The 13,264-nt window shown below is 35.3% G+C and overlaps 1 protein-coding gene across 1 annotated transcript in view; it reads left to right on the forward strand.

Annotated features, from left to right (window-relative positions):
• Window positions 1-13,264, forward strand: part of puf (ubiquitinyl hydrolase 1 puf) — a 1,013,305-nt gene that overhangs the window by 224,639 nt on the left and 775,402 nt on the right. Inside the window, exons 15-16 of the mRNA XM_090399560.1 lie at window positions 4,042-4,140; window positions 12,731-12,813. Of these exons, the coding sequence (XP_090255686.1) occupies window positions 4,042-4,140; window positions 12,731-12,813 (182 nt within the window). The remainder of the gene's footprint in view (window positions 1-4,041; window positions 4,141-12,730; window positions 12,814-13,264) is intronic.

A 13,264-nucleotide genomic window follows, 5' to 3' on the forward strand; every position in this document is an offset into this window, starting at 1 on the left:
GCCTATATCCACTACCAAAAAACGTTGCCGACACTATTAGATTCAAAAGTACAATAATCCTAGCCAAAGCCAAACAACCTGTTCTCAACACGTCTCCTTATGATAGAAAGGCAATTCTCAACTTGAAGAAAAATAAAGATATCATTATTACAAAAGCTGATAAAGGAAATTCTACAGTTATCCTCAACTCTAAAGATTATTATGATAAGTTAAACGTATTACTATCAGATACCTCAACTTATAAAATCCTAGACAGAGACCCCACAATAAAAAATCATAATGAAACAAACCAACTAATCAGAAATTGTAACAATTGGCCAGAAGAAGTGAAGAGAACACTAAAATCCTCACATCCTGTCACTCCAAGACTATATGGGACACTTAAAATACATAAACAGGATATACCTTTCCATCCAATAGTTGATGGAAGATCATCACCAACCTACCTTTTGGCAAAGCATCTTGCAAACTTATTAAATAATAAAATAAGATCAGCAGAATCCTATATCAAGAATAGTCAACATTTTGTAAATAAACTCCAAGCCATTAAGATTGCACCAACTGACATGCTAGCCAGCCTAGATGTAGTATCCCTTTTCACCAGTGTTCCAGTAGAAGAGGTAATAAACATCATCGAAGACCTCTTTCCTCTAGACATCACACAGATGTTTAGACACTGCCTTCAATCTAATTTCTTCAAGGTTAACAACACCATATACCAACAATTAGAAGGCCTAGCAATGGGAAGCCCACTATCAACAACTTGTGCAGACCTTTTCATGGAAAAACTTGAAAAAGAAATTCTCTCTGCAATCTCTCCAAGACCATCTACATAGTGGAGATATGTGGATGATATATTCATCATATGGCAAGACAGCTTAGACCTAAAATCGTTCGTGGATAAAATCAACTCAATACATAGCAAGATAAAATTCACTCTGGAAGTAGAAAACAACAACCAACTGCATTTTTTAGATATCTTGATAAAAAAACAACCTAACAGTGTCAAATTATTAATTTACAGAAAGCCCACAGATACTGGAAGATATCTTCACTATACTTCAAACCATCACAAGTCACACAAACTGAGTATTATCCACATGTTGAAACATAGAGCCAAAAAGTTTATATCAGAAGAGGAGGATACACAGAATGAACTCTCACTAATAGCCAACACATTATCACAAAATGGATAGCCTCAAAACATCATCAAAAAATATCTATACAATGACAACCCCAGACAAGAAGAATCCCACCGTCAGCACATTTCTACTGTAGTGATACCTTTCATCAAGTCAATTTCTTATCAAATAGCAAGAATACTAAGAGCCCACAACATCAGAGTGGTCTTCAAATCAACCACCAACATCAGACAAGTTTTAGGATCTCCAAAAGATAAAGTTCCGTTCTACAAATATCCAGGAGTATATTACATTCCCTGCTCCTGTGGGCTTGCCTACATCGGACAAACTTCACGAAGTTTAGAAATTAGACAAAAAGAACATGTTGGTGATGTAAACCACAACAGAAGCATCTCTTCCAGCTTAGCACATCATTTCTGCACGTCTAACCACACGATAGATTAGCAAAACAGCTCCATGCCATATCTCGATGACGACTACAGGCATCGTGTATTTAAGGAAGCCATAATAGTACTAATAACCAGCGGAAACCTCAACAGAAATCAGGGTGTAATTCTAAACAGTTCGTGGAAAAACTTGATCCTCTCTCTCAATCAATCTGAACTACAGCTAGCCAGTAATCATATTACAAGTCTACAACAAACACACATGCGTGATAATGAATAAGAACAATAAGTCATCTCTGTCACGCGAAACGTGTAACCATAGATACTGGTTTGGTTTACAATGTTTTTTATGTTCCTTTTAATTTGCATTTACTAACTTTCATATCTCCGTAATGCCTTGAAAAAGCCAGACAGTTTGCTGGATAAACTGGTAGGTTTGAATAAATGTTTTTATTGTAAAATACTGGTCTGTATTAATAAAATTGTATTTCTAAAGAGGAGAGTGTTTAAGTTAACTGTAGGTGAAAGTTTAATTCCTCGATGTAAATTTTTACTCCATTTTATTATTATTTCATTTAAGTAGATATTAAAAAGAGTTGCTGAGAGGGGACATCCCTGTCGGACCCCTTGGTTTATCTCTCTTGTATATGATAGCTCGTGATTTAATCTTATTTGTATTTGATTATTTTCATATATACTTGTGATAGCTTTTATTATTATTATTATTTTATTTTTTTAGAATTAGGATTGACCAAATGGCTTCATTAGAAGAGAAAGTAAATTGTGTGCTGTGATTGGCTGAGTTTAAGTTCTGTAGTTGCAGTACAAATAAGATTTAGAACCCATTATAACAAAGAGGCACTACACAGGAATTCCATAACTAAATGGATGAAAAAGTTGAAAGAAACAGGTTCTGTCAATGATAAACTACAATCTGAAAAGCCAAATTTGAGTTAGGAAAGTGTGGCATCTGTATAACAATCCTTTATAGCAACTCCACAGAAATCATTAAAAACAGGCATCTTTGGAGCTGAGTATTCCTGACTCACCAATGTGTAAAAATTCTCAGAATGAATCTTCACATGAAAGCCTTAAAAATTTAATTCCACCAAACATTTGCTGATGGAGGATTACCCCCCCCACACACACTCTCACTCTCTCTCTCTTGATTTTCTGTCAGAATTTGAGGAAGGACTTGTCATTAGCTTCACTTGTGGATCATTTAATGTTTTCTAGCAAAGCAACATTTCACATTAGTGGTAAGGTCAAAAGCCATAACTGCAGTATATAGGGCATGGGAAAAAACACTATAAATTGAGGAACATGAAAGAGATTCTCCCCCCCCCCCTAAGGTCAATGTCTGGTGTGCATTAAGGAAAATCTGCATAATTGGAATATTCTTTTTTTGAAGAATGAGTTGAATGTTTAGGACCTATTGGCGATTCAGTGTTTCAACATGATGGTGCACTATGTCACTTTGCTTGTGTTACGTAGTTTCTGAATGAAAATTTTCCAACAGATGGATTGGAAGCGATGGACAGATATCTTGGCCACTGCACTCACCAGATTTGAGGATTTTGGTTTTTTTTTTTTTTTTTTTCTATGAGGGACATGTTAAGAGTTTTGTTTATTCAACAAAACCTTGCTCTTTAGACAATCTACAGACTAGGATAACTAATGTGATTGAGAGTATTACTGAAAATTAACTGCAAAATGTATTTGTAGAACTTCAGAATCATATCTTAGTTTGTATAGTCTGCCGACAGTTGCGAGAACCCTAGCTGGCACAGTGTCAAGAAGAGTCCATTCATGTTGAAGGGGAGAAAGGAATAAGGTGATGTATGAATTCATCACCAACACCCAAAATGATGTGTTTTATACGTAAAATTTTCCAACTGTTATACAAGCAAAATAGTACCAAATATATACATAGTACCAAACTTTAAAAACTAGAATTTCCATAAAATAAAAGCTAATTTTTTAACATGTAATAATAAACAGCCATCCCACGAAATGCATTGATTACCCTATTATCGTAATGGATTTGCCTTCTTCTTCCATGTGCAGAAATGTTGGGGGTGGGGGATCTTGCATCTGTGGTCCAACTATATGTAATGACATTGGATATATTAACAATTAACAATCTCAAGAATAAATGCATGTAAAACTATAATAAATTCTTTCACTTCTTTTTTTCAGATTGGTTATATCATAGAATAGAAATTATGAAAATTTAAAGCTGCACCAGGATTTTATAATGGCCCTGTATTTAACATATCTGAATTTACTTTGGATGAATGTTTATATTGTTCACCAGCATTATCATAGAATTTAAATGAAAAAAAAAAAAATTTTTAATCTATTATTATGAAGAGTAATTTAAACCTATTCCAAATAGTTCTTGGAGCATTAAACTTTTGTATTAATAATTTGTGTGTATTTATCATTCTATTTTTATCCTGCTTTTCAAAGTTTTTTGAAATCAAAAATTTAATTTAACTTCTATATCACAGGTGGGCTGAACGAGAACATAAAATGATGAAACATTTCTTCAACAATCTGATTACATGTTCAACTGCAGTTAAATCTGGGAATGTATCACCTGGTGTTCTGTAAGTACTTAAATAGTTTAATATGACTCTTTTATTATCATAGTTCTTAAAGAATCTTAAATGTACTCAAGTGCATTTCAAATAAGTTGACTCTCACATTAGCAAACATTGTTATAACAAACTCACTCACTGTAACAAACTGCTGAAAAGTTTTGACATTTGGATGGCAGAAGATAGATTACCCAAACAGGAGTTTAATGCCAAGATGTCAAGAAAAAATCCAGACAGAGACTAAGATGTAGGTGGATTGATGCAATTAGAAATGCCTTAGATAACATATTAATTTGGAGAACAATTATTGGTAGGAAGCTATTAAAATTTAAACTTTTCATGAAGAACATTCATACACTGTACACTTGTTTGAGGGTACATGTCAGGAATTTGATAATGATAATGTAGTAATAATGTTACAGTAATGTGAATATAGTGTGCTATATTTATTTATATTTTATATCTGATCCACACACGAAAGGCCACCAGACCTATAGCATATTAGTGCTATGTGTGGGCAAGAGGAATAGTGGAAAGGAGGAATTTGTTCACATTTTGCTTGAACAGCAGAGGGTCGTAATCTTTGGGGATGGCACAGTGTTCCAAAGAACAGCAGTAGATGGAATGAAGGATGCAGTGAAGTTGTTTCGGCGAATTTCAAAATGGACTTAAAAGGATGTTGCTTATCAGTGGCGCTTGTTTTAATGATTTTGGAGGAGCTGAAGGAATAATAGTGGCCAATTCAGCAGAGCACTGTCCATGAAAGTATTTGTAGAAGAGATACAAGGCAGAAACTGAACGTCTGTGAGAGGGATTATAGTGGGTGTGTGAGAGAGAGGGGTCATTAATTAGCTGGATTGCCCTCTTCTGGCAGAATTGAGCAATCTTAGAGAGGATTTTGGTGCACCTCCCAAAATATGGGAGCAATATTCCATGGCTGGGCAGATTTGGACTTTGTATAGAGTTAGCAGCTATGAAGGTGTGAAGTAGTACCTTGTGCGAAAAAGTACATCAAGTTTTTTGGCAGCTGCAGAATCTATAGTTGAAATGTGGTTGTGTGGAAAGATCTGTGATGGAGCCAGACCAAGAAGAGAAATCTGATCGTGCTTAGATATCACAGTATTACTGAAGGTAAGGGATGCGAGGTCTTTCTTGCAAAAGATTCAGAATAGGACTGAGTTTTGATGGCATTGAAGTGTACAAGGTTGTCTTTGCCTCACTGAAATATATAGCTAGGTTCAGGTCGCTGGTCATGAGTATTCTAATACTTGAACACTATAAGGTTTGATGAATGAAAAGGAGGAATGGAGTGTACTGTCATCTTCAAAGCTATGGATTGGATTGGAAGTTTGAGAGCAGGTCATTTATATATAAGAGGAAGAGTGTGGGTGACAGAATAGAATCCTGGGTACTCTTACATTGTTTGGGAAATCCGAGGAGAATAAAGTCCACCATGACACATAGTGAGCAACCAGTGAGAAAATTGGTGATCCAGTTGCAGAGTTAGGAAGGCAGACCATAGGATGGCAGTTTGTTAAGTAGGCCCCTGTGACAAACCTGATTAAATGCCTTTGAAATGTCGAGGGCAACCACACGAGTTTCTCCAAATTTCTCTATGGCTTGAGTCCAGAGGTGGGTTGTCAAGGCAAGAAGATCAGCTGTAGATTGCGATTGGCAGAATCCATACTTCTGGTCACTGATTAGTCAGTATGACGCTAGGTTGTTCAAGAGTTGTTGTTGATGACCTTCTTTATGATTTTAGGGAGAACAGAAATGAGAGCAATTGGACAATAGTTGTCGGTTGATTTTGATCACCTTTCTTTGGGATGGGATGGATGTGGAACTTCTTCCATGTTGTAGGGTACATGCCAGTTGAACAGGTTAGATTGAAGAGGTGAAACAGGATAGATGTTAGTTCTGTGGCACAATTTTTTAACATAATAGGTTTGGTATAGAACTTTTGAGCCAAAGCAGATTAAACAGTGGGAATTCAAGGTTTTGCAGTCTCTGGCATGGTTTGTCACTTCTGATAAATGCCCAAGCGCCACCCTTGTAGTGGAATGAGGTATGTAATGTGTGGTTATGGTGGACAATGGCTGTTCAAGTCGAGTTTATAAACAACTTGCTATCTAAATTTACACATAAATTACTATTAAGGAATTTAAACAAATCATTCTTTATATAGTTGACCCCCCCCTCACTTTTATGACATATTTTGTTCCTGGAAATCCGTTGTTAATTGAGCCATCATAAATTGAACGTTATTTTTCCATAAATTCAGTTTCGTGAATTGGAGTTATATTCTTGGAAATATAGTTTGAATTCTATAATATAATGATAGCATAAAGTAAACTTTTTGCTACTTTCAAACTTGTGTTACTGTGTATACTTTTAAATAAGAACAATATTAAAGGACTTCTAAATTTTTATCTTTTGATTGTCTTTACTATTTAAAAGCAAATAAATACATTTCAGATAAATGTATAGGTCTTAGAATACATTCCTATAACTCTTTCTCCTTTCTAAACTGGAACCCAATTTTCATTCCAAATCCAGAGCCTCTGTAGCTCAGTCAGTATAGACAGGAATCAAACTCAGGTCATTCCCGTGAACACACACAGATTTACAGTCATAAATATATGCTCAATCCCTCATTAGGAAGGCTCAACCTGTCCTAAGGGATGGATGAGGAACGGTGGGAACCCCCATACGAATTAATAAATAAAATAAAATTCCAAATCCCACTGCAAAAATTAAACAAACAGCTGTTGCTTAACTGCTCTGCTGCCTCAATTCATGTACTGGCTTCAAATTCCTGTTAACTTCATATTGCTTTTCTTAAGCAGTAGGGTGAAATGGTGTGTAAAACAGACTTGTGGGTAAGAAAACATTTTTCTATCCGGTTTCACTGTATTAAAGTAAAATGGTACTTTGACATCTGCTGACTGAAATATGGTGTATTTCTTGAACTTAAAAATTGTCACCTCCATGCATTGTCTCATTCCCCATTACAAAATCTTGCCAAAGTTTTTAGATACTTTATAACATAAATTAAACTTACAAAACTGCTTTAATAACAACTACATTTTATAAAATGATTTATTAACATTTTTTTTTTAAGATAATTACAAGTGAATTTAATTATAACACTAAATTAAATACTCAAAATGATGGTACAACATGGTGGAATTTCATCTGGCTGGGTCATCGTCCAATTAACCCCCCCCCCCCCCCCCCTCCCCCCATGTTTTTTCATGGAATCAGGCTGAACAGCAAAAAGTCAGCTACTGGAACAAACCCCAACTCAACATACGAAGCATCAGTGGAAAAGAAATGGGAGTGCTTAAGGGCGAAGACTGGATAACTGGGAGGATACCTCAACATGGTCTTTTGTGGAATGCAGAGAACTGACTAGGGCTTCTGGTCTGATGTCTAATCCTCACCTTCTCATGGTGCACCCTGGTGGGTATCTATCTGGATACTGAATGGATGAGGATGGGCTGGCAGTTTGGGATTTAGTTGACGAAATTGTATTCTTATTGGCTTGAACCATAACTCAAAATGATGATGGTACACTAAATTTTGACAAAGTATTAAAAGAAACTAGTACATCATGGTACGCAGAAGAGGGAGGGAGTGGGGAATATACAGTTAATTATCCCAGTCTCTACAATTTTTTTAAAGATCAATGAATACATAAGGGGGTGCTTAAGGGTCAAAGCTGTATAACTGAGAGGAGACCTCCACATAGCCTTTAAAGGAATGCGGAGAACCGACCAGGGCTTCTGACCTAATGTCCAATCCTCACCTTCTCGTGGTGCACCCTGTTGGGTATCTACTTTGATACTGAACGAACGAGGATGGGCTGGCAATTTGGGATTTAGCCAACCAAATTGTATTCTTATTGGTTAAACCAAAATAAAAAATGATGGTACAACATGACAAAATTTCATGCCGGCTGGGGCGTCGCCCGGTTAATCAAGGCCCCCGTTGTTTTCGCCAGGGAACCAGGGCGAACAGCGAAAAGTCAGCTACTGGAACAAATCTGAAAACAAACCCCAACTCAACATCGCCAGAGTTAAAGATCGGTACTATCAACGTAAGAAGCCTGAATGGCAAAGAAATGGAGCTAGCTGAGGAATTAGATAAGTACCAGATCGACATAATAGGGGTGACTGAAACAAAAAAGACCAAAACTGGTGAGATCTTTCTGAGCAATAAATACAAAATGTTATATTCAGGCAATAACAATCAAGGAAAAGAAGGAGTAGCCATAGTATTCAACACAAAATACGAGGCTAATCTTCTTGAATGGCAGTCAGTCTCAAGTAGAGTAATATGGGCAAATATGAGAATGGGGAACTGGACAATGAGACTTATTTGTGCCTATGGTCCCACAGAAGGTTCTACTAAGGTAGAAGTAGAGGAATTTTTTGAGGCTTTAGAAAAAGCAACTGACACAATGAAAAAGGAAAAGTTGGTCCTTGTTGGGGATCTAAATAGCAGAGTAGGAAATGATTGTGAGACATACAAAAATATTTTGGGAAAATTTGGAGAAAAGAGCAAAGCTAATAATAATGGCAAATATCTGTTGGATTTCTGCTCAGGACATGGACTGGTTATTACTAACACCATGTTCCAACATAAAAATGTGCACAAATTCACATGGAGAGAAGAGGCTAGGAATAAGAAAAGTCTCATTGACTATGTTATTGTTGATAGTGATGTTTTCTCCCTGGTGCAGGACACCAGAGTGTACAGAGGATTTGAAATTGGAAGTGATCACTATTTAGTCTTGAGCAGGATAAAATTGAATTTCATATTGAAAAGAATAACATGTAAGAAAGTTTTAAAGCGAATAAAAGTTGAGCATCTCTCAGATGTAAACTGTAGACTAAAATACAGAAATATTATTGAAAAGAAAATGAAAGAGTTTGAGAACAGGAATCAAACCTTGGAGATTCAGTGGCAAACTCTGAAGGAAACATTGATTGATTCTGCCAGAGAGGCATGTGGTGAGGTTGTGTGCAAAGATAAAAAAAATCAGAACTCCCTGGTGGACACAGGAAGTTAAAGAGGCAGTGAAGGAAAAGAAGAAAGCATATCAAAAGTTCCTGGCAAATAAGTCAGCTTTTACTCTTACAGAATACAGAGACAAATGTAAGAAAGCTAAACAGTGTGTAAAACTAGCTAAACAAAAGTCATGGGAGGACTTTGGCAAGAATATAGAAAATAAATATCAAGAAGGTGGCAAAATATTTTGGAGGTTGTTGAAGAAGCTTAGGAATGGAGGAAAGAGTGCTGTAAAAGGAATTAGAGATGATAAAGGTGAAATGAAAACAGGAGAAAAAGATATCCTTGAAGTATGGAGTAATTACTTTGAAAAATTGCTAAATGAAACAAGCAGTGATGACAGCACAGTGATAAAAAACACTGACCAGGCATGCAGTCAGGAATACATATCCATACTTGAAGTAGAAAAAGCCATCAAAGGCTTGAAATGTGGAAAGGCAGCAGGAGTAGATGATATTCGACCAGAAATGCTGAAGTAGGGTGGTATAAGAGTCTTACAGTGGCTGCACTGCATAGTTCAGAAAGCCTGGACAGAGGGACGAATTCCCGATGATTGAAGTAGAGCTCTCATAGTACCCATATATAAAAAGGGAAATAAAACTGAATGTGAGAATTACAGAGGTATTTCCCTACTGAGTGTTCCTGGCAAGATCTATGCAAGTATACTTGAGAAACGGTTGAGAAGAATTGTGGAAGAAAAGCTTGGTGAAGAACAAGCTGGATTTAGGCCAAATAGAGGCTGTCAGGATCAGATCTTCACTTTACGACAAATTGTCGAGAAAGCATGGGAATATAACAAAGATCTGTATTTAAGTTTTGTCGATTTGAAAAAAGCATATGACAAGGTGCCAAGAGAGAAGCTATTCAATACGCTGCAGTTATATGGTGTCAATGGGGCATTATATCAAGCAATACTTAGTCTTTATTTGAGTTGTGAGTCAGCAGTTAGAATTGAAGGAAGTACAGGAAGATGGTTTAATGTTAAATCTGGTGTGAGACAAGGATGTACATTATCCTCTCTGTTATTCATTATCTATATGGATCACATTATGAAGGAATGTGGTATTAAACCTGATATCAAAATTGGAGATGTTAATGTCAGCTCTTTGCTTTATGCGGATGATGTTATACTTCTAAATAAATCCGCTACAAGTCTGCAAGATTCTCTGACTAAATTGAATAGCTGTTGTAATAGATATGGTATGAAGGTCAGCAATAAAAAGACAAAGACAATGAAAATAGGCAGAATCATTGAAAATGTCAACTGTGTTGTGAATGGAGAACCTGTGGAACAAGTAAAACATTTCAGCTACTTAGGCACAATTTTTACTGAAGATGGTAAACTAAATATAGAAATAGACAACAGAATCAGCAAAGCTGGTATCGTGGGAAGTCAATTGAATAAATTCATATGGAACACTAAATTAGCTGTATACAAGACTGTGTTCAAACCAATTTTAACTTATGGATCTGAGAGCTGGGTCAGAAGTAAAACACTTGACCAAAGACTAGAGACCGCAGATATGAGAGTCCTGAGAAAGATTAGAGGCGTGAACAGATGGCATCAATGGCAATATCATATTAAAAATGAGGATATTAGGAAAGAACTTGACATTGTCAGCATCCAGGAATGCGTTAGCAGAGCTAATCTCAGATGGTATGGTCACTTAAATAGAATGGGAGAGGAAAGATTAGCAAAACAAGTGTTCTCTGCCAGGTTGGCAGGAAAACGACCCAGAGGAAGACCAAGATATAGGTGGATTGATACGGTACAAAGTGCCTTAGACGATAGAAATATAAGATCTGATAATGTTGGAGTCTTGACAAGTAACAGACTGATTTGGAGGAAAATTGTAGATAGGAAGTTAGTAATGATGTAATTTTTTCATGTAGTACTGTCATATCCTGTACACCCCTTGAGGGTACATGGCAGGAATTTGATGATGATGATGATGATGATGATGAATACATAAGTCCCCTAATTTACAAAAAAATAAATAAATAAATAAAAAATAAAATAAAATAAATAAATAAAATGTGGTGTAGCTGAATGAAAGTTCTCATATACTTCATGTAACAGTAATATATAATCTGTCATTCTTAATTTTACTTTTTCATAACTTATTTTAGTGATATTAGTACACCAAATCAACTAAAATATGAAAAAAGATGTTATTAACTGGCTTATATTTCACTGGATTTCAAACCAGCATCTTCAGAGCACATTATATGTTACAGTTAACATGCAATAATGAGTAAATGAAACAATTCAAATTGTAATGAACAAAAGATCTGAAGTCATAAATTGGTATCTCTAATGTTGTAAAAAATAAGTATTACAGCTATGTGGGAGTTGACCTTTTGATAACTTACACACAGGCTAAGGCTATTTGTTCTAATGATGTAGTTCTTTCCATCAGACCTTGCCATGTTTTCTGGCCAATGGCTACAGCTCTCACAAACTAGATAAAATACTACATGGCCTTCTTACTTCTCTCTCTTCAAACACATAAGAACAATACATCCCTATTCCTATTCCTTATGTCCGAGTACATCTGATAAGATAACTAAAGTACAAATAAAATATAACTTTTGCACTGCATTTAAACCACATGTTAAATTAGCAACTCCAATCTGCTCTTCTAAGGATAAATTCCACTCCCAGTATATCCTGGAGTGTATGAAGTTCTATGTGACTGTGACTTGGCATACTATGGGCAGACAGGAAGATCTGTTAAAAAAAATACACTTGCTACTATTATTATGGCAAGTCTGGACTGGCAAACTATGCTTTGGACACTCCCTCCGTCGTTCACACAGGAATAGATGGAAGAAAACAACTGTGCTTTATAGAAGTCATTACAGGTCACAAAGATTATTTTAAAGTCAGCCATTGCTATGACGCATTCTCCTAAACCGAACAAGTATGGTGCATTACTTTTCCAAAAATTTGGGAGAATATTATCTTAAGATTAATTCCTACATAGCTGAAATATTTCTTTTTTTGCAACATTAGAGGGTGCCAAATTAGGACTTTAGATCTTTTGTCCGTTACAAATCGAATTGTTTCTTTCTCATTGTCACATGTTAACTGAAACATATAATGTTCTCTGAAGATACTGGTTTGAAATCCTTGCAAAATATAATCTGTTAATAAACATCTTTTTTATAATTTAGTTCGTTTATTGTTGTAATATTGTTAAAACAAGTTATGAATAATATTCAACATTTAAGCTTGTCTATTAGATTAATTTTATTTAACTAATTAAATGTAAGAATGAAGTTAGTTCAGTCAAGAGACTTTATTGTAATGTATTTATGTTTAATTTAAATAACAGTTTACTCATAAAAATTGTATATAAGATTTGGCTTTTAATAAAACCTGCCATGTAAAGTCAGGCAGTTATATTTTGTTTATATTTCTTAACACCCCTCCCCCATATATATATATATATATATATATATATATATATATATATATATATATATATATATATATATTTATTATTTTATTTATTTTTTTAAGATATAGTCATAAAGAAGAGATTCAGGTTCGGTTGCATTTTCTTACTTGTGTTTTCTCTATGGCAGGATCACCAGAGAGCTTCCGTAAGTATGACCTTTTTAAACTCTTTGCATCATTTACTTTTGAAATGCAATGCCAGTTTCACTGAAAATGTTTTTAATGAAGTACAATAATATTAATCTTACAAATGAAAGGAACAAAATTTTTCATAAAAATCCATCTTAAGTGTGAATTTAGTCTTCGGTTATTACCTGGCACCTTACTGCAATTTTTTAGATATCAGACCATGAAAAGCAAATTATGTGATTCTTTACTAGTCAGGTCACTCTCTCTCTCTCTCTTATCATCTTAAAATGTTTCAGGATCATTTGTCTTTCAGAGGAACAAGTGAAATCCTTTCTCCCATCTACAGTAGATGTTTTCACTAATTCCTGAGTTATTCTGTTTGATATGAAGAAGTTCAGATATCAGACTGAAGTTATAGTCCTATTGCAGTTCAGGTGGTTGATCTGATCTCACCATCAAGTCATTGCA

The sequence above is a fragment of the Typopeltis vanoorti genome, chromosome 10 (genome assembly GCF_054136105.1).
Source record: "Typopeltis vanoorti isolate ZY-2024b chromosome 10, IOZ_Tvanoo_1.0, whole genome shotgun sequence".
Classification (NCBI taxonomy): domain Eukaryota; kingdom Metazoa; phylum Arthropoda; class Arachnida; order Uropygi; family Thelyphonidae; genus Typopeltis; species Typopeltis vanoorti.